This window comes from Mirounga angustirostris, unplaced genomic scaffold (assembly GCF_029215605.1).
Source record: "Mirounga angustirostris isolate CCGP_5_RB_7025 unplaced genomic scaffold, mMirAng1.0.hap1 SCAF_6, whole genome shotgun sequence".
NCBI lineage: Eukaryota > Metazoa > Chordata > Mammalia > Carnivora > Phocidae > Mirounga > Mirounga angustirostris.
In genome coordinates, this window is record NW_026991714.1 from 138,667,696 (window position 1) to 138,693,954 (window position 26,259).

General features: G+C 55.8%; 1 protein-coding gene across 8 annotated transcripts in view; it reads right to left on the minus strand.

Annotated features, from left to right (window-relative positions):
• Nucleotides 1-26,259, minus strand: part of AFAP1L2 (actin filament associated protein 1 like 2) — a 95,173-nt gene that overhangs the window by 6,545 nt on the left and 62,369 nt on the right. For 7 of the 8 annotated variants that reach the window (XM_045878885.3, XM_064595297.1, XM_064595298.1 and 4 more), the window contains 10 exons: nt 24,345-24,419; nt 22,654-22,748; nt 16,653-16,743; nt 11,107-11,312; nt 10,004-10,183; nt 7,417-7,506; nt 6,066-6,150; nt 4,957-5,061; nt 2,736-2,947; nt 704-849 (listed from right to left, as the gene is read on the minus strand). In XM_045878885.3, the coding sequence (XP_045734841.1) occupies nt 704-849; nt 2,736-2,947; nt 4,957-5,061; nt 6,066-6,150; nt 7,417-7,506; nt 10,004-10,183; nt 11,107-11,312; nt 16,653-16,743; nt 22,654-22,748; nt 24,345-24,419 (1,285 nt within the window). Of the gene's footprint in view, nt 1-703; nt 850-2,735; nt 2,948-4,956; nt 5,062-6,065; nt 6,151-7,416; nt 7,507-10,003; nt 10,184-11,106; nt 11,313-13,967; nt 14,052-16,652; nt 16,744-22,653; nt 22,749-24,344; nt 24,420-26,259 lie in introns of all 8 variants that reach the window. The other variant, XM_045878889.3, reaches the window with a different exon arrangement.

Sequence of the window (26,259 nt, forward strand, 5' to 3'; positions counted from 1 at the left end):
GACCTCATTTTCAACTTTGTTTAGGGTTATCTCCTCCCTCTCTTCCCAGGCCCTTCTTACTGGAACTCCCAGTCCTGAATTTCTCTTCCAGGAAAACAAACTTCCCTTGCCCCATACCCCTCCTCTCCGGATCCTACTGCCTTCTCGCCCGGATTCCTCCCTTTTAAGACCTCCTTCCAACCACGAAATCCTTTCTTATGTCATCACGATGCACTTGGGCAGCCCAGCCCAGGCACCTCCCTGGTTCTGCACACAGGAAAACGGATCCCACCGCGGCGGCTAGGCCAGCTTCCACGAGAGCTCCCCCCACCACCACCCTAACCCAGGAGCGCTTCTCCCTGAGCCCAGTCCGCTTGCCTGGAAAGCAGAAGTATGGACCCTGCATATTCCAGAGTGGGCTAGGACTCCACGGGGGAGCAGTAAGGAAAGCGGATGGTCAGGAAAGGCACCAACTCTGCCGTAAGGAGTTGGAGAGCGTCCACCAGGACGAAGGTGCTATGCGCCCCCCACCCGCAGGCCTGGCTCAGCTCCTCGCTGCTCCCGGGCCCGGGGCCTCCCGCTGCCAGGTAGAACTGGGCTGACCCTGGGTTCTCAGCTGCCGCCTGCATGACGGAACAGGCCACGGGAGGCCAGCCTGGGCCCACATCTTGAAGCGTGGCTGGGAATCGGAGGGTGCAATGCAGCAGAGCCCCTTAGCACTCACAGCAGAGAGGTTCTGGCCGCACTGACGATGCAGGAGACCCTGTCGGCATCCACGTAGTCGTAGGTGAATTCTTCCGGGTCTGTCTTGGAGCCTGACTCAGAGAGCAGGAGGCCTAGCCAGTGGCCCATTTCCTCAGAAGACTTGGCCTGGAGGAGGCCGAGAGGGACATGAGCAGAGCTGGAGTGTGCCGTCTGGTGCCCAGCCCTCCTGGCCAGGCCAGCAGCACCCCCACCCCGATGCCCAGGCCTCAGAGAGAGGCGGGGGCCACGCGCCCTCACTGTCACTAGCTTATCTCATCCCTGTGCCTCCAAACATCTCCTGCCCCTGGGGATACCTTGCTGCCCCCTCGCTGATGCTGTGAACGTCTGTCCCAAGTACCAAATGTAATTCACGGACACGTATTTCTAGAAGGCTAATGAGCCCGGAGAGCATGCGTTTGAGGTTGACGCCTCTATTTTATAAACTATCACGTGGCAGTCTATCACCCTAATCCATATATACAAGACCAGATCCCTAGTTCAAATTTATTTTTGTCTACAGTTTCAATAAAGCCAGTCTTAGGATAAAGGGTATCTTAAGTACCTGACACCGAGTCAGCTGGCTCTGATAAATAAGGAAGTAAATCCCGGTGAAGCTGGAGCTGGGACAACGCAGTCTAATCCAGTACATACACTGGGTATCTATTAAAATGCCAACTCTTTCTTGCCTTTTTAATGAGAAAACATTGGGAATTCTATGAAGACTCCAGGTTTACTTTCACGAGGAGAGCTTCTCGCTGGCCTGACACCACTCAGCTGTCCTGCCTCATCATTACTCTGTGGTCTTCATCAGAGAGGCATCTGACAAAGAGCTGTGAGCGGAGCTCGACACCGAGCTGCTCTCCGTCTCCTGTTCCTTTTCCAGCAGGCGTTTCCATCAGCTTTACGTGGGCACCCTTAGCTCCAGCCACCACCCTCTCTGCCCTGGGCAACTGTGACCGCCTCCTTACTGGTCTCAGCGTGGCCCTTCTTGTGGCCCTCCCATCCGTTCCCCTGCCCAGCAGCTGGAGGAAGCATCTCGCAATCCCAAGCTGAGCAAGCCGCCGTCCCCTGAAACCCTCCAGGGCGCCCCCTCGCTCTGAGGATCAACCCTCCCAGCCTCATCGCACAGCACCCCCAGCCCGTGGGGCTTTTCCACAGTTCACAGCACCCACCCCACGCCTTTCCAGCAGCTGTAACTAAGTCATCCACTGGGTAATTCGTTGAATAACATCTCAGTCTCACACTAGAATCCAAGTTCCATGACTGCGTATCTGTCTTGTTCACCACATTACTGTACTGAGTAGGTATCTGGCACCAGGACAGCTGGGTGGATGAACACAAGCTTGTCCCCGGGCTCCCCTCCGGGAAGCAACTGGAATGCGGAGCTTTGAGCCACCAGAGGGCAGTATTGGAGCACAATTTGGAGGAAGACCCCCAGCGGGGAAAGGACCAGGTGAACGGGGTGAACCAGGGACGGTGCTTCCCTGCGCATGTCAGGAACTCTGGCTCAGGCCTGCCCCTGCTCAGTGCAAGGCATTAGGTCACCTCTTATTTTTGTAAATGTAACATCACATCAAACAGAGGGTAGGGAGTGGGAGAAACATCATTGTATCACAAACCTCATTCTTCCCCCAGATAAGCACTAACAATCGTGGTCTCTATGTCCGGGCCCCATCTGGTGATACACAAACCAAATCAAACCCACTGTGAATCCCCAGAAGGTTTTTCAAGCAGCTCAGGGAGTTATAAATACTCCTGCCCTCGGCGCAGGAAGTAGCTCATTGTCCCTTTCCTACAACCCAACCGCTCTGAGGTCAGAAAGGGAATGGAAATTTTTTTTTTTAAATGCAAAGAAGTAAAACGCAAGAGAGTTAAAAAAAAAAAAAAAAAAAAAAAACCTCAAAAAAAATTCAGGGCTACACTGCCTCTCCGATTGTAGGATGACGGTCTGTGAAGCGCAGCCAACAGCCCGGACCCCCGCGCCCGGCCTCCCCCCAACAGGCCGGCAGTACCTCGAGCTTGGCCAGCTCCTCGCCGCGGTGGAGGATGCGGAAGGAGTACAGGTGGTCAGGGCTCGGGTCTGGGACCACCTCACAGCCCACCAGGCTGAGGGGCTGCTGGGCGACCTTGTTCCGGTTCCGGTCCTGGTAGAAATGCAGGTGACTGTCCCTGACGGAGCACCAGCGTGACTTCCACTGGCTGTTCACCAGCACATTCAGGTAACCTGCAGGAGGGGACAAGGGCGTCCACGGCTGTCACCGCGTCTGGACCTCCTGGAATCTTCCCCAGAATCTCCATTCCCAGACCTGTCACGCTTTGCCCGAGGAGCGCTCTCACCTCAAGGAGGCTGGGGATCTCAGCACCTTCTTTGCCCTGCCTCTGTGTGCGTGGCCAGACCCTTGGAAAGTGGACCGCAGAGCTCTGCTGCGTTTCCGACTAGGTCTGGCCCGAGGGGAGGGAGTCGTGTCGCTGGCCAGAGCAGGCTGGCTGGGTATGTGTGCAGGATGGGGCTCCCTGGCCTCATGCCCCGCCGGAAGCAGCCCTCCCCGCCCTGGTCACTTAGGCCACGTGCAGCCAGGTCCCCAGCCGGGGTCGCCCCACTGCAGGTGCAGTCAGCTCCCCGGCCTCTAGAGCCTTAGCTTCCTCAGCGTCCCTGACACACGGCCTTTCCATCACCCGGTCACTCAGCCTCAGCCTCAGCCTGCAAAGCCCTCCTCCCCTTGGCCGGCTCTCTCTCATCCGCCCAAATGCGGCTAGACTTACTTGACCCTCCCTGGGGCCTGCACGCCCTGCTCGGCCTCCCTTCGGAACCTCCGGATCCCAGAACAGTGAGACCTGCTTCCATGTCAGCTCCCCCAGCAGATACTGAGCTTCTCCAGGGCAGGAACTTGCCACCTTCCCCTCCAGTGCCCAGGGTACGAAGCCATGCGACAGGTCACAGTGCGCGGCCACGTTCCCACCCACCCAGTGCTGAACATACAGCGGGGATCATGAGTTTCCCAGAGCTACACGAACAATAGCACAGAAGAATTCAAGCTCAAGCACTAGGAATTCTGGCTCATCCAGGCAAGAACCCCACTTGCCCATCACAGTTCTCTGGACCGAAGAGAACTCTGGGTCAAGAAAGCAGGGAGTGCAGGTGCCAAGTCCTGGGAAGGAGAGCAACTATGTTCTCTGTCACCCTTCCCCAGCCACAGGGGACAGGAGCACGCTTCTCTGCTGGAGAGGCTTTCAGCAATAATCCAGCCACATCTCGCAGCGACTCACTGAGGCCAGCTCTCTGTGCCAGTGTGCCCCCCGAGGCTGCAGGCAGGGGCCGGCAGAGCTGGGTCACAACCCCGGTGTCCTGGCCAGCGAAGCAAGGGGCTCCAGAGGGCAGGCCCCATCTGCTGACCTCCCATTCCACCCACCCACCCTGCCGGCCTCAAAAACCAGAACTGGACTAGGACTTGGGAAAGGGGCCCAAGGCTGGGACACGGGTTCCACGAGGAGGAGGAAAAGGCCTCAAGGTGGACAGTAGCAGCCTTCGGGCCCCGGGAAGAGCTCTGAGCCATGAGTCCCAGGTTGGGGGCCCGGACAGAGGCTCCCCCCGGGTATTTTCTGGGAAAGGCCTCAGTTTCCTCAAGACAGAAGGAGGGGAGTAGAGATGGCCTCTGTGAGCCAAGCGGCACCCAGACACACCCTCTGTACCAGCAACGTGGGCTTCCGTCGTCCCCTTAATGGTTCTCACTGTCCCCATCTCTGAGTCCTAGCTCCTGCCCAGGGTGTGGGGGGGGACGCTACCTCAGCCCGCTCAGCCCCTGCCCGACCTTCAGGGCTCAGATCCAGGAAGCCTCCAGGAAGGAAAGGTGCCAGCCCCGAGTCCATACAGCTGCTGCGGTGACAGCATGTGGCTTCGGGGTCGGAAGCCACCACGGCGCTTGGGCTGTGAGCTCTCAGGACCGTGTTCTCCCTCTGCCTGGTCCCCCTTCCCTCGCGCTGCTTGCCATGCTCCTTCAAGACTGATCAAAGGCACATAACTGTTCAAAGGCCACGGGGAGGACAGCAGTCGGGGACCAGTCACTTGCACAAGGATCGAGCACTGCAGCAAGACCGGGGCCGGTGAGGCGTAGTGAGCCACCCGCAGGGAAGGGGGACAGAAACGGGAGCCGCAGGGCTGCCGGCCCTAGAGATGCTTAAAGCGAGCCCTGAGCCCTCCGCGTGCGCTGTCCCAGCCGCCCTCCCGGTTCTTACTGGATGTCTCGAGGGACCGGTCCGGAGGCTCCAGCGAGGTAGATTTCTTCCTGCCCAGGTTCATTAGGTTGCTCAGTTTGAGGCCAGGGGAGGATTTCTTCTTGACTGTCGAGATGAGAGAAAAATCTGTCAGCATTGCACACGGCCCGCTGACACGCCGCGAGGAAAAGCGGGGACAGCACACCCGTTCCCGCCGCCTCTGCCCCTCCGTGTGCACACACACACGTGCACACATGCGTGCACGCGCGTGCAAACACGTCTGCCCCCCAGACCAGGAGCCACAGTCCAGGGTCAGGTATCCCTAGAAACACACACTCAAGAGAGGGACACCAACTCCATTTTTTAAAAAGATAATTTCTATTTTTTAAAAAAGATACAGGGCGCCTGGGTGGCTCAGTTGGTTAAGCCACTGCCTTCGGCTCAGGTCATGATCCTGGAGTCCCGGGATCGAGTCCCGCGTCGGGCTCCCTGCTCGGCAGGGAGCCCGCTTCTCCCTCTGACCCTCCTCCCTCTCACGCTCTCTGTCTCTCATGCTCTCTGTCTCAAATAAAATCTTTAAAAAAATAAAATAAAATAAAAAATAAATAAAAAAGATACATTTATTTGAGAGAGAGAGAGAGAGACAGCAGAGACAGGAAGGGCAGAGGGAGAGGGAGAATCTCAAGCAGATTTCCCACTGAGTCTGGAGCCCAATGTGAGGCTCGATCCCACGACCCTGAGATCATGACCTGAGCCAAAATCGAGTTGGATGCTCAACTGACTGAGCCACCAAGCGCCCCACACCAACTCCTCTTATAGACGATGTCAGCACTTGAGAATCTTCACAGAGTGTGCTGGCTCAAAGAGAAGGGGTCTAGGGTCAGCAAACAAGAAGAGATGCGAGACTATTCCACCCCTGGCGATTCATAAAACTTGACCGCGATTTGCTCATCTCTCCCCTTCTCTCGGGTTTATCAGCTGTATTATTTCCAAGCAGTTTATAAGTTGGAGGCATGTTGCAAGCAGCTGTTAACAACCCATTAGGGTTGAGCGAGACAGCCACGTCTGTCTCATAGCCTGGGACACCATCCCCCTCCCAAGCCGAGGCTGAGGGCCACAAGCGCTCGTACCCTCTTTGGCCTCTGGGACCTCAGGGTGGCCATCTACGGAGCTTCCATATTCCGAGGCTGACAGGTACTTCTCCGTTGTATCTAGCTGCGGAAAAGAGGGAGACAAGTGGGTGATCTTGTCTGGGAATGGTTACCTCAGGGATCACAATAAAGGAAACTAAGAGACAGCTTTCGGATGTAGGCTAGGGGTCACCGCAGAGTCCGGGTCACTGATGGCACATCGGCCAGGCTTCCCTCGGGCTCTCTGGGGGACCTGCCTTCACCTTCCCTTTCCCTGCCCCATCCCAGAGATGACCCTCTTCTTTGGGCCTTAGATTGACATCCCAGCTGAAGCTGACCATGAGGCTGGGAACCACCTGAGCATGAGGAAGGCTTTTAAGAACTGACAGCATCATGAACACATCAGGCTTCAGAGGAAGGCCAGCTTGTCTACACAGGGTCAGACCATGATTTGAGCCCTGGCTGGAGCACCCTCCATCCAGACCAGGTGCCCCACTTATAACCCTCTCTGGGCCCTGCTGTGCATGTGTTTAAATACGGATAATATCCCTGTCTACATCCCCAGGGCTGTTAGGGGACTTGTGAGTTTCTAGAAGGGTATGGTGGCTGTTGTTAGAATGTGAAGCACTCAGAACATTCCAACCAAGCTTCTCTCAAAGAACAACTTTGTCCAGACCTCTGAGAAACACGCTGAGGGACTCCCAACCCACGGGACGGGGCTTAGGCGGGGGCTCGAGGACTGCTATACCTCGCCAGGGAACTCCATGAGGGATGACCTGTGACTTCCCGAAGAAGGGAGCACCTCCTCCCCACCTGAGACATCTACGTACCCTCTGCCTTCTTCCCTGCCGGGGCCTGGGAGCCCAGGGTGAGGCACAGTGACACTCTGCTCTGTGCACTCCCAGGCTACAGGGCGCCTGTTTACAGATACTTGGGACCTGGCATGCGAAGCCAGAGGGGTCAGCCCTCCCCTCTGCCAGCACCTGGCCCCAGGGCTCCATGGAAATGAGCAACAGAACCCTTTGGTTGGAATCAACATGGGGACAGTCTCCCAGCCCTGAAGCTTTACCAGGAGTAAATGCGAAAGAAGAGCCTCATAGCATGAATTTCCCTGCTTAAGAATGGAGGGCACGCTGACCTTGGTTCCAATAAAGCGTCCTGCACCCAAGCAAGAGAATATCAACGTCATCAGTTTTTCTGCCAACCTGAAGCTACTGGCCCTTATCCATGCACTGTACGTTTCTTACTCACTGGGCTGAAGTGCAAAAGCAAAGATCTCAGTCTCATACTTCTAACTTCTACAGAGAAGATAAGAGAATTGCACTCTCTTCCAGGCAGGACAAAGGCTTACTTTCTGACAGTTCAGGCGCTGGGCATCTGGGCTGTACTGATTTCCCTCGGACGCTCCTTCTGAAGGCAGGCCACTCACCTCCTGGATGACCTGAAGGGAGAGAGAAGCCATATGCGCAGGCCCTTCAGGCCTGGACTCGCGGCCAGACCGCAGCGGAGCCCCTCGCGGTCAGGGGAAGTGGATGGCGGTGAGAGAGAGGGGGATGCACGCTTTCCAAGGAACAGCAACTCTCCCTCCCACCACCAGCACCTGGCCTGGGACTGGGTAGGCTGCAGCGGGGGGAGGCTTGTCCCTTTGGCCCCCTCTCCTGCAGACCCCCACGTGTTCTGGTGGTGAGCAGGGCGGGGGGGTGGGGGCTGCTTTACAGCAAAGCCGAAAGACGGCCAAAGCTGCAGCCCTCAGCTCTGCGAGGCCCCTCCTTGCCCTCATCTGGGGCAGGGATGGCCGTTCAGCTGTGGGTATGATGAAGAACTGCATCAGCTAAGGTCCCCCCCACCGCCCCCAGCTTTTCGGGGGCCATGGAGCTTGCTGTGGAGAGCCTCCCACTGCTCGGGAAACAGGCCTGCCAACTGCCCGGGGCCAAGACTGGCTCTCCAGACTTGCCTGTCGCGGTCCACCCCACCCTCCTCCAGAAGGAGCCTTTCACTGGCACCCAGGTCAGAGGAAGCTCTGGCCACACTAGGCAGAGGGTAACAACCCCGGACAGACAGACAGACAGACAGACACACACACACACACACACACACACACACACACACAGCCCATCCAGAGCCCTTTGGACTCAGCAAGAGTACTTTCAAAGACCCTCCTTTTTCAGTCTCTGCTTAGAGCAGTTTATGGGAACAAGGTCAAACGTAGAAAAGCCAAAGAAGCAAAGGAAGACTGGCTATGGGGATGGGGAAACATACAGCAGATCTAACTTCTTAGATGGACTCCAGGTCAGGACCTCGGTCCACATGGTGGACCAAACACGCAACACGGCGCTGTGGGAAGTCTGTCCACTAGCTGCGTGACCCCGTCACCACACCTGTAGGATGGGGCACACCTGTGCGCCGGGGGGGCTGTGAGGACTCATGTGTAAAGGTACCATCCTCATGAGCTGGGGCCTAGATACGCGGACACCCTAGGCGGGGGAAGCACGCAAAGCCTGGAATCCAGGCTTGAGGTCTTCTCCGGGAGAGTCCCGCCCGTGCTTTCCTTTTCTGGGGTCCTTGTCCCATACTGAGCATTTCCCACCCATGGCCATCCACCTGTCCCACCCTGTAGAGCTGGGGCACGGAGGCCAGGGAAGGGAGGTAGGTTTAACGAAACAGATACGTGTAGATGGTGAGAGCCCAGCACACAGGCTCACCAGTCCTACCGAACCGCAAGAGTGTGCAGCCTCTCGGAGTCAGACCCTGACAGCCAGGCCCTCCTCTGTGCTCCTCTGAGCAGGGAGGAAGAGGACTCTGTGCGGGCCGGCGGAGGCTGGGCCTCCTGAGAGCATTCTTGTCCTCGAAACCAGCAGCAGGGGTCTCAGGATGAGGGCATGTTGAGTCGGGGAGGGAGACTGGGGGTCAGAGGAAGGACAGGTGGGCCTGAGCAGTCAGAGGAACAGGCTGGGAACAGGGAACTGGGAGCAGGAGCATCGTGTGTGTGTGTGTGTGTGTGTGTCTGCACGAGCGCGCACCTGCAAATGTCTGTGTGTACATGCAAGTATTTGCACGTGTGTGCGTACAGATGCCTGCAGGTGTTTGTCTGTCTGCAAGTGTGTGTGCAGGTGGGTGCACGCAGGTACGTGTGCAGGTGGGTGCACGCAGGTACGCGCGCACAGGCGGATGGGGAGAGAGGGCAGATCCAGGGCTGTGACGGAGGAGGGGGCAGCAGGAACCAAGGACGGACGGGACGGGACCTCTCTGGCTCTGTCCGGCCTCCCCAGGGGCCCTGCTGGCTTTGGAACTCCCTCGGCAACCAGGGGCCCCTTCTTGGTGCAAACCTTATACCTTCTGGTCAAGCTTTTCTTTAACTCGGGGCACACCAGGCTTCCTCATCCCTGGGGCTGGGCCACGTTCCTGCGGGCAGACCTGACCACCTGCGTGCGTGATGGTAGGACAACAGGGCTGCGGCCAGACAGTCGTGGGATGCTGCCACTCCCTCGCCAGGTGACCTTGACCAGTCACCTCCTCCGTCTGAGCTCTAATCAGCAGCCCTACAAAATGGTGATACTAACATTGTGCAGCTCCGCCCGGTGTGGTCAGGTGGCTTGCTTGCTCCAAGCGCACGGCCCTTGGTAAGTGCTTTCCCAGCGACCCTGCCGTCTAGCGTCTTTAATAAGGAGGCTGGCGATGCCTCTCCAGCAACCAAAGGGCAAATGAGTCTCAGCTAGAGCCCAAGTCCAGGCATAGCGCCGGGTGCTGTGATCCTCTCGTGAGGACTGACTGCTACCACTTAGAACACAGGAGCCCGGAGAAGTTGAAGGACTAGAGATCCTTTACCCTTGACAACAGTCATCCCTTCTAGAAAAAGCCAGGGTGCCGGAACTGAGGCGCCCCTGGGAACCCTGCAGGGGAGCAGGCATGTGTCCCTGGCAGCCCGGCGCCGCCCTCACCCTGAGCCACTGCTCCGCTTGGTCCCTGCTCTGCAGGCCTAGCACTATCACATCAGCATTCATTGGCGTGATCTTCAGCTTGTGCTCCTTCTTCCGCACTTGCTTCTCCTTGTGGATGACACTGCTGCCCAGCAAGTTCACGTCCAGCTGCGGGCTGTGGTCCTTGGAGGATTTGTAGCACTAGAAGGGAAGAGAAACGCTGTGCCGCTCTGCCAGGGCCACCAGGCCTGGCCGGGGTCTGCAGAGACGGATCAGCGGCACAGCAGGACCCCCGAGACCCCCCTGTGCGTGTTTCTCGCTTACCACCCTCAGGAAGGGGTGCGGAGGGAACAAAGGCTAAGCTCATTAGCTGCTTAGTTAGGAAGATGAATTGCAGCAAAAAAAAGAAGGGGACCTGCTTCCCCTCCCAGACAAAATACTTGGCCCCTGTTTGTCACGGGTCTAAAGGGGGCCCTCACAGGGCTGCGGAACAGGATTCCCAGAAAGAATATCTGCGCAGAGCAGGGCGCAATGTGACCTGGGAAGAAAGCGTGCTCATAATGATTCCAAGGAACTTCAAGTTAGAACATAAAACTGAATTGTAATTTAGAATAACAGGAAATAGGGCTGTGGTCAGAGTAATATCTTCCGTTTCCTTTATGGGTTTTGTCTTCTAATCAGTGATCCAGAATACCGTGACTTCTGAGACAATGCCTCGGATTCCAACACTGCAACAGGTGAATGCAGCGGCCAGAACCGGGGCCGGGGGTGTCCTGACCGGGCAGCAAGCTCTGCCCCAAATGGCCAGAGGTTGGCATGTGAAGAAGAATGAGCCCTCCGACCAGGGGGCAAGATCCCCGGAAACCGCGTCTATGCGGCCGGACTGGGGGCCAGGGGTAGTGATCCCAGCCCCCTTGCAGAGTCCTGTGAAAACCATTAGACTTTCTTAGTGAAGGAGCACATTCACCCCTGCACAAGACATCCTGCACACGATTTCAGGTTAGGGAGGAGAGAAAGCCTCCAGAGAGAAAAGGCTCCAACCGCCTGGTATCAGGGTCCATCTCCCCGACTCCCCCCCGGCCCCAAGAAAGAGAAGACGGGAACACCACAGGAGCCCAACTGACCAGGAGCCTGGTGTCCTTGATGACGCAGAGCTGCTTGGCCCACTGCCCCAGCCACTTCTTACGCCACAGGAAGGCACAGATGCGGGCGTCACGCATCAGCTCGATGCTGGCCTCAGGCGAGGGCCACTGGTACGGCGCCGACTTGCCCTTGCTGTTTTCCTCTTCATCGTAGGACTCGTAGGAGCTGCTCACAGCCTCTCCGTCCTCTGCAAGGAAGACCCACGCGGTCAGCGCCCCGCTGGGTGGGGGAACCTTGGTCCAGGAGGAAGGGCAGCCAGGGGCCTCCAGGCCACAATCCACCCCCCCTCGGCTCTCTGTGCCCTTGAACCACCCTGACAGCCACCAGCCACAGACCTGGGCAGGCCCGGCCCCCAAGCCCCCTCAGTGAAGCTTCTTGGATGCCCTTCCTGGCCACAGACACAAATCACCCAAACCAGGAGTCTCTCCCTTTTCCTGCTCAAATCTGTCATCCCAGGCTCCAGAGAAACCTCTGACAAGACACTGCCCACAGGTGACCGTCCCGCCTGGGGGCCTCCGTGTCCTCACCTGAGGGATTTAGCAGTGGTGGGAGCCTGGCACCCGGGCATTCTAAGGGGCCAGCGGAAGGGCCGCCGTGCGAGCCCGAGCTGGGCACGTGGCAGGCCCCCGACGGTGGGGCCGCCTCTGTCCCTGGTTTTGTCCCCAAAGGAGGGGCTGCAGTTTCTTAGGGTGGGATAAACCACAGCAGGAAATGGCTCTGAGGGGAAGGCGGCTATCCGCCTTGGTCACAGCCCTTTTCCCAACCCACTCCAGCCTCCCCAGACTCCACTCGCCCTCCCTCCCCCTGCACACCTCCCAACACCGACAGCCCCTTGTGCTGGTTTCCGCCTCCGATGCTTCCTCCACCTCCGGCGACCAGCCAACCCCATGCATTTGTTCTGTTCAAGAGGATCCCAAAGCTCACCAAGCACAAACCATGTTCAGTTCTGTGCACACTCCCCGTGCCTCAGTTTCTGTTCCCTGCCGCCCCCCGCCACCGTACCCTGTGAGAGTCGCTCTGTTCTCCAGGCCCCATTCTGCTATTCAAGCCCAAGCAAAACTAGGTGAAGAAAAAAGTGAATCAGTAAAACCCCAAAAAGCAGAACATGGAGAAAAGAGAACCTCAGGACCTCTGGTCCAACCCCCCTGGCTCAACACAGGAATCCTGTCTGTGGGAACCTTGCTGCTGCTTCAGCCTCCGCTTGAATTCCCTCTGGATGGGGAGCTCACTACCTCCTGGCCACTGGCTACTTCCTTCTATGGCTGGGAAGTCAGGCCACCATCTACTTCCCTGTAACTTCTACAGACTCGTTCTGTCGTCCTCTGGAGCCAGGGTGAATGTATCTCCTCTAACATCCCCTCCGATCCCCTTCAGAAAAAAGTCAGCCCATGGGCCCCTAGCCGTCCCTTCTGCGGAAGCCCCTTCTACTCGGTGCACTAGGAAGACAGACCACATTTGACTTAGAATACACAACAGCAGAACAAGGCCACTGCCACGGTTATCCAGCTACAGGGCCAATGAAAATGTGTTTTACTGTGTCTAACAACCAGCTTTCTCTAACAGCTTTCTCTAACAGTGGTACTGCTCCCCTTCTCAGCTTAACAGAAAAGTTGTGCAAGCTCCTAATCTCACACCCACAAAATAAGCAAAGATGGGGAGGAGGGGCGTAGCCAATGGGAGACCCGAACTCTCCCGTTGCTGGTAGCAACGGAAATGCACACACGCCTCTCAGAAAACACTCTGGCAGCCTGTTGCTGCCAGAGCCTTAGAAACACCCAAACCCTTTGACCCAATTACCCCAGTCCTGGGAGTCGATCCTAGGAAACCAGGGAAGGGAGGGGGAGGTTACACGCGTCAAGATATTCATTCCAGAGCCATTTACAGTCAGCGGCAGGAGAGCGCGAAAAGTGTGATGCACCCGCTTCGGAGCAGGCCGCGCAACCACCATCCCTGGGACCTCTGAACACTAGTCTGTAGCTCAAAAAATACGATGGTAAGTGACGAGGCACAGTTAAAATTCCACGTGCGGAAGGATTGGTGCCGAGAGGCAACAGGACCAACTCAAGAGAGCTGATCTGATCCGGTGACAGGAGCACGGGGATTTTATTAAAACACGAAAGTCCTCCCTGTCAGTATGGTATAGTCTATACAATAAGGGAAATAAGAAGAACGATGCGGTGGCATTGGGATGCCTCCTTCTGCAACAAAAATTAATAGAGGGAGGTCACAGAGTTTAGCAGGAAGAAGCTGGCCAAATCCCCCCACTGTCTGTGCTTCTGGGGTTGGTCCGTGGAGAATTCTAACACCTGCCCATCCACCTCCAGGGGGCTATGGGGAAGCCGAGAAGAACCAGCAAATCACAGTACCTCAGACTACCTGGAGTAGCTTAGGGGAAGCTTGGGCGAATGTATTGTCATTTTATCATTTATCTCTAAGAGCGATCATAGCAGGGCCATGAATGTAGGACAGACACGTGGCTTCCAGGGGTGACAGGATGAAGTGGAGTGAAAGGCAGGAGGCTCAGGTAATTCCATCCCCTTTCTGCGTCCCTGGGCGGACCGCCCCCCCACCGTGTGCTGCTGGAGGTCTTTGGGAACACAGGGCAGAACCACCGTGCAGCGCCCTGGTCCTTTGCCCGTGCATTCGGATGCCGCTGGAGGGGTCTGTGGAAGGCAGAGTGAGTCTCTCCTTCTGGAAGGGTGATACACGGCGTGCACATGCAGGACCCATGCACAAGGCGGGGAAGAGGTCAGAGGCCGCCCTCGGGGCATGCATCCGAGCTCTGAGAGCCCGGCAGCAGGCACAGAATCACTGGCATTCCAGCTCTGGGGACAAGCAGTACCCAAGGTGATCGTGGCGTAAATGACTCCTTCAGGCACCTGCACCCATCTGGGGACTCCAGTGGGGGAAAATCCGCCAGAATGACCTGTGTGAGATCCAGAAGCACAGAGAAAGGCGAGATGGAGAGAGACAAGATGAAGAGAGGGACAGACCCAAGTGCAGAGAGAGACACAGAGCAACCCAGATGTGGCCACATGGCTGCCTGTCCACTGGAAGCATGGGCTTCTCAGGACAGGCCCCAGCCCCATCAAGGACATCTTTTCCCAGCCCCTTCCCCTCCAGAGACGACCATGTAACTACTCGTCGCCAACACAATGTGGGTAAAAGTCACTTCAGGCTGGTACTTTTAAGAAGCACACAGGGGTTCTGTGCTCACTCTCTGCAGAGGATTCTGTGGCCTTACAGGGTGGCCGAGCCCACACTGGAAGGCGCCTCAACTCCCTACTGGACCAGTAATACCCACGCTGTTCGTGAGACAGAGATTCGTGTTGTGTCGCTATACACTGCAAGGGGGGTTATTTGTTCCAGGATCTGCCATGACCCCAGCACGAGACCTCATGGCCGAGTAGCTGACCTCTCGTGCAAGCAGGACCAGCCCTCCCATCTGCACAGGCCACCAGGGCGCTGATTAAACTCACTCGGAGAGAGGGGCCTGACCCTTGAGAGCAGTGCGGGGACAGCGCTGAGAAAGCAGGACAAGCACCCAGGCGACTGGTCTCCTGTGGGAAGTCTACAAATCGCTGGTGGCTGACGGCCATTCCGCCTGCCATGACCTGTCCGTCTCCCTGCTCAAACAGCCCTGGGGGCGTCAAGCAGGAACTAGGGGCAGCCAGCTGATAACGCGGGTGAAGCCCTCCCTCGGTGGCACGTGGGACCAAGTCTCGGGTCGTCCTCAGTCCTCGTCCTGGCAGGAGACGAAAGGCAGCTGACGGCTTCCTACCCACCTTGCCGGCTGCAGTCTGTCCTCACAGTGGCGCCCCAGGCCTGGCTAAAACCAACATGAATTCACGGCCGAGACAAACACTGAGAAGCTCGAGGCCCCTTGTTCACGACAAGATGAAGCGCCTGCCCCAAAAACAGGCCCCCGGGAGCGTCTGGGATGCAGGCCCAGGCTGGCATGGGCCACACCCGGGAGAGCAGGGTCTAAGACGCACGGAGGTACCCGCCGTGGTGACTCACAGCCTCCACCTTCCAGACGCTTCCAGACGCATCCAGACAGCAGCGCCGCACCCTCGGCTTTGGTCTGCAATCACGGCCCTGCTGGTGACTCGGCAACATCCCACACGCTCAGCGGGTTCAAGCCCACAGAGCCAGCCTCTCAGAAAAAAATAACCTCAACCCAAACAGGCCCTCACCTCCCCCACAGTTCCTGCGACCGGAGGCAGTAGGTGAAGTGTGAAGAAAGAGAAGGATCCGACGTGGCTCCTGGGACTGGTCCTCTGTGATCTCTGGTCCTGCTCTTTACAGAGCAGGCAACACCCTCTTCAGCCAAGTTCATTCCTACCACCGAGGCCCCCTGCCTCTTACATCTGCAAGCTGCTTTATGCTTCCAAAGACCTTTCACTTAGCAAGGAAGGAAGCTGATGGAGGTGAGGAGGGCAGAGTGAGAGGATCAGAGTCCAGCTGCCTGGGTGCAAAGGCCACAACACTCTCTTTCTTCCAGAATTTGTGGGGCCTTTCTGCGCTATCGAATCCCTACCCAAGAGCCTTTCTGATCTGACTAGCCCAGGCTGAGCACCACTGGCCGAGGACAGAGGGGTCCAGCGTGAGCCCTGCCCCTGTAGCACCGAATGCCAAAGTTGGGTCAGTCACTAAGTAACCCCCCAATGGCTTACAGTCTTGTCAGAGAGAAGCCAAAGTCCTTCTTGTGGCCTGTGGCTGACTCCTTTGTCCCCACCTCTTGCCTCTCTCCTAGCTCCAGCCCCACTGGCCTCCTCACTGCTCCCAAAGCATGCCGAGCACCCTCCTGCTTCAGGAGCTCTGCGTGTGCTGTGCAGTCTAGAACGTTCTTCCTGCAGGTCTCTGCCCTCCCCCACTGCTCACTTCATTCAGGAATCAGCTCAAGGTCATGCTAGCAGAGAGCCCCTCCCTACCTAAAATAACACCCTCTCCCACCCCAACCCAGCCCCTCTGTTTTCATTCCAACACTGTCTCATCCCCTGACATGACCTAGGTTTATTTGTTTTCTGTCTTTCCTCACAGAGTCTAAGGGCTGCGACTCTGGACTCTCTCGAGCTCTGCTGAGTTCCTGACTCCTAGAAGCATGCTTGGCATACAGCGTGAGCACAGTTAACTATGAGTCCAATGAAACCCACCCTGGAAAGGGCTCTGGCTCAGCCTGACCACATTCCCCTTGCTTCCAAGTGCCCCTGGGCCAACACACCTCTCCTCCAACACATTTCTGTGCTGAATCCAGCACCATCCATCCGGGTGGGAAGACCGAAAGCCTCAGACACAGTAAAGCAGCTCACCGTGGACCATCCCAAGCCCCTCCTTACAGGCAACCTGGGTCTGCGGTACGGCTCAGCTCCCCACCAGAGCAGAGGCCCAGGGCTCCGCGGCCAGTTCTCGATTCAGGCCACGCTCTCTGCAAACGGCAGCCCAGGCCACCCTCTGCGTCCAGCACCGGCTTCTGTGCAGGCAGTAGTGGTCCCCATCTGAGCCCCAGCCCTGGCCCCGGATGTACCATTGAGGGATGTGTCGTATGGCTCAGCCTCTTCATAGTAACCCTCTGGAGACTCGATCTTTGGGATGGAGAGCTGTTTCCGTTCTGGAATCTGTGGTATGAACAAATAAACATTTTCAGTTGGATTCACTGGGAACAACTTGGAATTAACCCTTTGGGTGGAAGGAGGGGAGCCTAGAAGAAAAAAGAAAAAAATGCCAAGCTGGACTTCAAGCCGGCCGGGAGGGAGACCATGGAATGCCACAGCTCCCACTGGCCGCCACGTCCATTGGTTTGCTTCCAGTGGAGGGCCGTGGTTGTGCTGCTTAACCTCGCCAAGTCTCAGCGTTCTCATCTGCAAGATGAGGTTCAAACCCCCCCACACACACACAAAATAGCATTGTGTACATGACGTGGAATGCACCGAAAGGTCCAGATGGTCAGGCTGTAATGGCTTCTAAATAGCGTGTACTTTCTAAAATGACAAGGGGTAGTGAAATGCACATGGAGGGAGATGACCAGGGTTCTAAATCCTAAATTTTTAGCATAGTAAGTTCATTCGTTCGGTCAGCAAATACTGGATGCTCCCGCACCCCAGCTGTGAGGGGCACATCCAGATGTCCAGGAGTCAGCCCTGGGGAAGATTCAACTAGGTAGTGAATCTTCAAGGCTCCCCATCAAGTGCATCTTGAGTTGTGTTCTGCTAGATAAGGTCAAAGTTCTGTGGGAACCTGCAGGGTGTGAGGAACATTCACCAGCTAGAGGACACAATCTTTGAGCTGAGTCGCAAAGATGACCCTGAGCTAATGTGCACAATTTGAGATTTAGAAAAAAGAATATATGCAGGTATGTGGAAGCATGGAGCATGAAATCCGCTATTCCTCCATTAGACTATGAAACTAATCTTAGGAGTAATAGCAGGGGAGAACAGAAGAAGTTGACTGGTGCATGAGTATTACTATGTACAGGTCATAAATGTGCAAGGATCCATCCACACGAGTCTCTGGCGTCTCCCTGAGTCATGCAACCCCTAAGGAGGGCTAAGGGAATATTAATAACGAGAAAACAGAAACGGCAAAATCTGAAATACATTCTGACTTCTGGTTTTGGAAAGTCCTTGTGTGGGACATTTGGGGGCCTTCAAAGGAAAGCAGTAGAAAGTGGGGGGTGGGGGAAGGAGATGGAAGGAAGGCAGCCAACGGAGAGACCCTGGGCTCAGATGGACCTCTGGGCCTTGGAGGATTCCTTGCCCTGCTGGCAGGAGAAAGGAAGATCTAGAAACCCCAGCCCCTGCAAATGAGTTTATTTGAGGGATCTACGACAGAGAGAGCTCCCCTGGTCTTGGCCCAGGAGATGGTGGGTGAGCAGTCAGCCTGGGCTGGGGTCCTACTGTCCTATCTGGGGGTAGAGCACTAGGGAGTGTTTTCTGAGAGTCTCCTAAGCTTGACACTGTAAAAAAAAAAACACCTATAAATGAAGAGGCGGTGTAGGGCAGTGGTCAGAATCCGATCTCCAGGGCTAGGGTCTGAATCCTGACACTGGCACATCCAAGCTGTGTGACCCTGGGCAACTTACTTGACCTCTCTGAGCCTCAGTTCCTCCACTGCAAAATGGGGAGAGTAGAAATACCTGCCACATGGGGTCACTGTAAGGATTAAACTCTGCCCAGCACTATTATTCAATACATAGGAATTTTTACTAACCTAAAAAATATAAAAGTATTAGTGAAGGGAAAAAGGTCGCCTGCATACATGTTTGGTAGAGGAAGAACAGCTGTATCCTGAGGAGACGGAGGAGACGTTTGGTGTTGCCCAAGCTGAAGCCCAAGCTCAGCCTCATTAAAGAAGACAGTCTCCGCTCTCAAGGCTGCCGGGACAAAACCTAAGCGCTTGAGTCAAGTTAAAGGATAAAACGATTCCCCCCAAATCCAGAAGAGAGTCACATAATTACACAGGTATAATGGTCTGTTCTCAGAAGTCCACGGAGCGAGAACTGCTAATTGCTCAGGGTTAAGAATAAAGGAGCATTATTTTAATTGTCATCGTCATTGTGATGATCCAGGTTGGAGACACTAAGTGAAGAGGCGGAAGAGATGTGACTTCACAACTGGAAAGAAGGTTCTCAAAATCTACAAGAAGGGACAGGGAAGAAAGCCACCCTGCTCAGCAGGATTTGCCAGAGGTCTGCAAACTTTATCTGCAAAGGGCCAATAACACATACTTAAGGGATTTGCAGGCCATTTAGAGTCTCTGATCTCAGCTATTCAACTCCGGGACTGCAGAGCAAAAGCATCCATAGACAATACACAACTGAGAAGTATGGCTCTGTTCCAATAAAACTTTATTTACAAAAGCAGTGGCTGTGGATTTGGCCAGGGGGCTATAGTTTGCAAATTCTGATTTAGAGTAGACATGAGAGCTGAACGAGAGCGGTAGCCCAGATGACCTGAGGCATCTCTGCAGTTATGAGCAATCTGCCCCAATGTGCACTGTGGAACATTCTCGGGACAGGGAGAGCAGATCCGGCCAGCCCTAGCTCCCCAGACTGACCATGGCAAGGTCCTTGTGTGGAGTAAGCCGCTTTCCCCATAGAGCAGCTCACTTAAGCCCAGCGCCAACGCATGTTCGGGCCTCAAAGGGGAGCTGGGGTGGAGATGGCTACACGAGCCAGGAGCAGAAACAATGCCAGCGAACATCTGCTTTCCCTACAGGGACCACAGCATCTGGCTGTGCACACAGCTGCCTGAGTCACTGCTCACGCCCACGAGGTTGCTCCAGAGCCCTGGTCGCCTCTCGCATTGTCTGCTACCCCACTGCCTCGGTAGGGGACAGAAGGGGACCCAAGCCGCCAGAGAGAGAATCAGGGCATCCTAAGCCTGCGACGGAGGCCACCCTCCCGGCCCGGCCACGGGCTCGGAGGACCCCAGGCAGATATCCAGCTTCTGTCTCAGCCCTCAGCAACCCCAGAGCCAGGCCGCAGGTGTGGACAAGCTTCAGGGCACCCTGAGGCTCTGGGGTCAGGGTGGGAAGGGGCTCGGTTTTCTCTGTCTCGGGAAGAGAGGTTACAAGGTCGCTCCAAGCTCACACGGCCCCGCTCGCTCCCTCCCTCCCTCCTGCTTTGATTCTCCTCTGCAGAGCCAGGAGACTGAGCTGTTTCCCAGTCCACCCTGACGCTGCCCCTCAGGGGGCTTGGACTAAAGAGTTATGGCTGTGGCCCCCGGACTTGGCCAGAGGAGGCCTGCGGGAGGGCAGGCGTGTGCATGCCGGAGGGGGAGAACTCTCTCTCTGCGCCTTCCTCACGCCGCCAGTGGGAGTCCCCTAGGGTGGGGGTGGGCACCCCAAACAGGACTGGGAGGGACCCAGAAAGGGCTGCAGTCAGGTCAGCAGCCCTTGTCCTTCTCGGCAGAGAAACCCCACAAGGAAGGACGAGGGCAGTGTCAGCTTGCCTCGTTGGAACCCTCCGGGGCCTGGAGTGCGTCCGCAGGAACACCTGCCTCACGTCTGAAGGTCCCTCTGGGGCGGTGCTATTTTGGGGTGACAGTTCTCTCAACTCCAGCACTGGGGTTCTCTCAGAGGTCAACACAAGCCTCTCCGGGCCCCGAGCGGCCCCCCAGTCATGGCCAACACAAGAAGTTGGTGCTAGGGGAAGGCTGCCGATCACAGGGCCCTTGGGGCTTTCGCATCCATGTCGCAGGGACCCGCAAAGGAGCTGGAAATGCCAGCGCCAGAGTCCCAGCAGCCGCCAGGACAAGGGCGGCCTGATGCTCACTAGGACCTGGTCCCAGCCCCCCGACCGTGTCCGCAAAGTGCAGATTTCCAGAGCGAGTCAGCACGACCCAGGACTCAGTGCCTGTGACCCCGGCCTGGTGGGAGCCTCCCGCAGCAGGTGGTGGCCCAGAAGCTGCTGCCCCAGGTGCGTTATGGTAGGTGGCGATGCTTCTGCTGCCCAAGAGCTGAAGGCCCTGATCAGAATCAGATGCTGAATTCCGGAGAGGAAAGTTCCAGCTCAGAGCAGCCACCTCCCCTCCCCACACCCAGCCAGCAGCACCTGAGACACACCAGAAAAACCATAGCATCACCCACTGGTTAGCGTGGCAGCTACGGGTCTGGCCTGGAGGGGCCACAACCCCTCTCCCCAGTCCTGGGGCTGAAAGTGAGGGGAGCCTGCAACTGGGAGAACAGAACAGATACCTTCACTCTGCTGCAAAGAAGTGCTTCCGGCAGGCAGGCCGCAGAAGGGCCTGGAGACCAAGAACCTGCATTCAGAACTTGGCCCTGCTCCGTTCCAGAGGCGGGCCCTTGGTCGGCTCTTTTAACTGAGCCTCTGGTTCTTAATATGAAAAAGTGACAAATGTCACACCTCTAGACACATGGTGGGGAGGACCACGTTTGTGTGCACCAGGGCGGCTAGCTGCTCGCTGCTCGGGCCTCAGCATAGTGGGGACACCAGGGCTTCAGGCTCAGGCCACCAAGGCTCACCCAGCCTGAGATGAAGCGTCTCTGCCAACTGTCCCCCAGCAGGAGGCCTTCATGCAGTGGGATACTGTGCCAACTGTCCCAGCATTCCCGAACTGCCTACCAGCTGTGAGAGCAGCCCGAGGAGCCCTGCCACCTTCGGGGAGGCATGGACGGAGGGGGCCAGGCTGGGGTCGGGATGCCCTCGACAGGGACCTGAGACCACAGATCTGCCCCTGGATGGCATGCTAGGAGCTGGAGCTGAACCCAGGACTCTGCTGCCCATAGAAACCCTCCGCACTTCTTGACCCCAGGACCCTGCTACCTATAGAGATCCTTCCCATTTCTCGCCTCATACCTCTCAGGAAACCTCCCCGACCAGGTCCTAGACAGGAAAGAACTTGGGTTCAAATTCGGGTTCTGGCGCTTTCTGTGTGTGCAACATTCAGACGCTATAAACCTGCCGATTCGTGGTTTCCTCACCCATTAAATATAAACACGGCTGCCCACCTCCCTGAATGCGGACCGAGCACGCCATGCATAGCCTTCGCCTGTCCAATAAGACCATCTCGGGAGACAGATTCACAGTCTTTTAAACACCAGGAAACAAAGGGCCAGAGACCTTAAATGACTTGCTCAAGGTCAAAGAGCTAGTTCTGACCCCAGATCTGTGGGGTTCCTTAATTCATTCCATCCACCCATCCACCCATGAACAAATACACGTGTATGGCCTACTGTGTGCAGACACAGGCCACAAAGCAGTAAACGAGAGACACTCTCCCTGTCCTGGGAAGCTTACTTCTAGTCTGGGAGGCAAATAATACAAAGACTGTTTTGATGGTGGCAAGTGCCATGGAGGGGTCATTGGCCATGGGGCGGACAGTAACTGGGGTAGGGACGGAGGTGTGATGTCTCGTGCGGCAGGTCAAGGAAAGCCTGTCAGTCTGAGAGGTGAGGAGGTGGCAGCCACGGGAGAGCCAGGGTCCAGAAAGCACCAAGTCCCTGAGGCAACACCGACCATGCGGTCCAATCCAGGAACAGGAGGCCAGTGAAGAGCAGGTGCACTGAGTCTGGAGATGCATCTGGGCCAGGCTGTGTAGACCGTATAGGCTGTGGGGCTGGGTTAAGGAACACGGATTTTTCCCCCTAAGTTCAAGGAAAGCCTTTGGCCGGTTTGAAGCAGGAAGTGCAAGGTGATATGATTTACATTTCTAGAAGTTCACTGTGGCCTGAGCTGGTGCCCACAGCTAGACATGGCCCCCCCTCACATGGTGCTGGATAGACCTTGGTAGCCTCCAACACATGGCGGCATTTGATGAAGGCTGCTAACTCCCTGCATCTCCCACTCCCATTAGCCTTAGTATCCTGAGTACTGTGGCCCTGGGCAAAGGATGTCACCTGCAGGTAGGCATCCTTCTGTTCTCTCTCTCCCAGTGCCTTGCCCCATGGCCTGCACACAGTAGGTGCTCAGAAAACGCCAGCTACTTGGGGGACTGACTCCTGTGAAAACAACTGGAAGTTCACAGGGGCCCCAGTCAGGAAATCAGGGGTCTCGGATGAACACTTACAATCTTGGGTGGCGGGAGGTCTGGAAGACTCTTCTGAGGGGCCGAAGAGTGCTGGCCAGGCTCCCCGTTGGTCAGTGGGTTCTGCTCCTCGGCTGCTGTGGGCAGCAAACAAGAGAAAGCTTCAGTGAGGGGTGCCCAGCCTCACAGCAGGGCCCATTATCCCGGAATGTCTGGTCACATGGACCATGAGATCTATTTGAGCAGGTGTTAATTACCCAGGTGGGCGGTCCCAGGGAAAACCCAATGTGGTTTTCCCTCCCAGAATAGGGTGCATGTGGTGCCTCAGCCATGGGCAGATTCCTCAGAAGGAACGGGTTTGGGGTTTCTGGCAGGCTCCGCACCCTCTCTTCCACTTGCCCTGTGCCAAAAATGGCCCAGCCGCGGAGCATTAGCGAGTGGAGAAGCTGCCCTGTGGTCGTTATATTGAGCAGCGCCCAGCACCGACCCTGTGATTCCAGCTCCTTCCATCCCAGTTTCCCCAGAAGGCAAACGACCTTGGGCACAGGGGCAGCTTGCACTGGGTCACTTCTGCTGGGTCCCAGGCTTGGCAGTGGAACGGGAGGTGCCGAAGCCCCACTGGACAACTCGGCCACCAGCCCTCCGTGTGCTTTTTTTTTTTTTTTTAAGATTTTATTTATTTATTTGACACACAGAGAGAGACAGCGAGAGAGGGAACACAAGCAGGGGGAGTGGGAGAGGGAGAAGCAGGCTTCCCGCGGAGCAGGGAGCCCGATGCGGGGCTCGATCCCAGGACCCTGGGATCATGACCTGAGCCGAAGGCAGACGCTCAACGACGGAGCCACCCAGGCGCCCCCCTCCGTGTGCGTTTAAGGAAAAGGCTCCGGAGGCTCTTCTGAGCCTGACCGTTTCAGCCAGCGGCCCAGCCAGCCCCAGGACAGACAGACTCAGATGGATGTGGCCTCGGGGCTTTGGTGGCTGGGATGCTGAAGCGAAGCCTTGAACAGGACCGAGTGCCTTGGAGCACTGCCTCCCCACCTCTTGCTAAGCCTCTGCATTTTGGCCACAGGCTGGGGAGTTTGGAGATGGGGCTTCTAAATCCCTCTCCTCTGCAACTAGGCAGCTCTGCAAACCTCTGGGCCTCCCTGAGGTCCTGCCAGACCCACTCCTGAAGGTTTTCAGAGAAAAGGAGAGCAGAACAGAGCAGAAGAGGAAGACATCATGGAAGACACAGTATGTCCTTCTGATGTAAGGTACAATGTTCTGCCAAGAAAGCACCGTTGAGCGAAACTTTTGAATATTAAGGCAGGTGCTAACATCAGCATTTCCATCCTCTATTACCGCCCCTCCCACCGACACACATAAAATCCAGACTTCTATCAAAAGATATAAAGCTGGGGCGTGGAATCAGCACCATACAACAGCTGTTTCCCTAGAACATCTGACTATGATTTCCTACTCCCGGGATGATGCTGGGGAAAGCGGAGAGACTTTAGGGCCAGATTCCTTATCCACGAAGGGGACATGAGACCTTTAAGAGGCAAGGAGGTGGCTTGATGAAATATCCCAAAATACATCAACCCAAAATACTATCAACCAAAATGTGAGTGCCAGAAATAACTCCACTGGGCTGTCTGGTGCTGGCTGGGAGGAAGGGCGGCGGGGGGGGGGACCAAAGCTGATGCCTGCCCCTCCCAGAAGCTGGCCGAGCCATCCGCAGGGCTCTCCTGTACCTTTGTCTTGGGACTCCGCATTCTGTTGCTTGTTGACGGTCACTTTGTTCATATAAATGTACTCCTCGTCAGAACCTGCAGAGGGAGGTTGAAAGACAAAGGTTTCACGTGATTCCACGATGGGAAATGGTTTCTAGAGAGAAACAGTGTCCCCCGAGACACTGTCATTAGCCAGGGTTCCAGTAAAAGCATACATTTTGACTTGACTGAAAGAGTCCATTATAGAGTTGACAAATTTCCAAACAGAAATGCCAAGTTGCTGACTGTTAGTTTCCTAACTTGGGGGTGGTGGGGGGGGGGAGGGCGAGGGAAAAGATAGGTATAGAAGGATAGCTTCAGGATTAAAAGTCTTAACTGGAAAGGCACCTGCACCTCGAAGATCTGCCCCATATTCCACCAAGCAGATTTCTCTACATTTCCTAGCATTTCACTTAAATTGTAAAGTATTTCTGGCGATTTTATTTATTCATCTGAGAGAGAGAGAGAGAAAACACAAGCAGAGGGCAGGTGCTAACATCAGCATTTCCATCCTCTATTACCACCCCACAGCAGAGGCAGAGGGAGAAGCAGACTCCCCGCTGAGCCGGAAGCCCCACGTGGGGCTTGATTCCAGGACCTGAAGATCACGACCTGAGTCGAAGGCAGATGCTTAACCATCTGAGCCACCCAGGTGCCCCTAAATAAAGAAATCTTAAAAAAAAAAAAGAAAATAAATTATAAAACATTTCATATCCATCATTCTCACCCTAGTCTGAGTTACTTGCTTGGGCTCATCAGAGTGATGTCTCTGTAAGGTAGGTCACACTGAGGATCTGGAAATTTAGTTCCCATGCCACTGTGGGGGCCTGAGCCCCCCAAATCGTGAGCTCTGGGTTTGGAGGGGTGAGTGTGCTGGGAATTGAAAGTGGAGCCCTGCCTGGCACTTGCTCTACCCTGTAGATTGCACCTTACAGCAGCATAGCCCTTCCCTCTTTTAAAATCTTTTTTTTTTTTTTTTTTAAGATTTTATTTATTCATTTGACAGAAAGAGAGACAGAGAGAGAGAGAGAGCATGCACAAGCAGGGTTAGGGGCGGAGGGAGAGGGAGAAGCAGACTCAGCCAAAGGCAGACACTTAACTGACTGAGCCACCCACGCGCCCCTAAAATCATTTCTGTGTAGGCTACCTTTCCAGGACCTGTCTGGGCAGAGAAATGTTAGTCTCCCAACACTGCTCAGTTTCTTAAGCCCCAAAGACCGTTTCTTCAGAAGACTGCAGAGGAAGCTCATCCTAATGCTCCTCCTCTTAGAAATCCTCCTGCATTTCTTTTTTTTGCCCCTTAATTTGCACTTCCTAGAAACATGTGGCTCCACTGGTTGGAGACTGTTACCCAGTGAGGGGACCCATTCAAACCCGGGTAAAGGAGGCAGTTCAGTGTCAGGCCTGTGCCACAGACTGCCCAGCCTCCAGCCCAAAGGCCTGCAAAAACAGAGCCCTGAAAACCCACAAGAACACGGGGAGGACACAGCCAGAGGGGTCTTCTGCCCTCAGCCTGCGGGATCACCACCCCAGTGCCCGGCCCTGCCAGGACCCGTCAGCAACATCACCTCATCCTGCAGCAGTTCATGGGAGGGAACTATGAGGTCTAATGTAGTTAGCTACAACTGGTATCCTTCCACTCAGTGAGAGCCAGAGGGGCCGGGTCAGTACCTTCTCCAGAGGAGAACACACAAGAAGAGTGCCCAGCAGGGGCGGGCAGCAAGCTCTGCCATTCATCGTGTAATTCTGAGCAAAACAGCTACCCCACGTGCCTTGTCTGCCTAGCATGGGAAACAACTGTGATGCACATTGCCTGTTTTTACCAAACTCTTAAGTTTCCAAGGGTACAAAACTCAAATATTAAGGAAGTTGAAAAAGTTAACCTGATAACTAACAA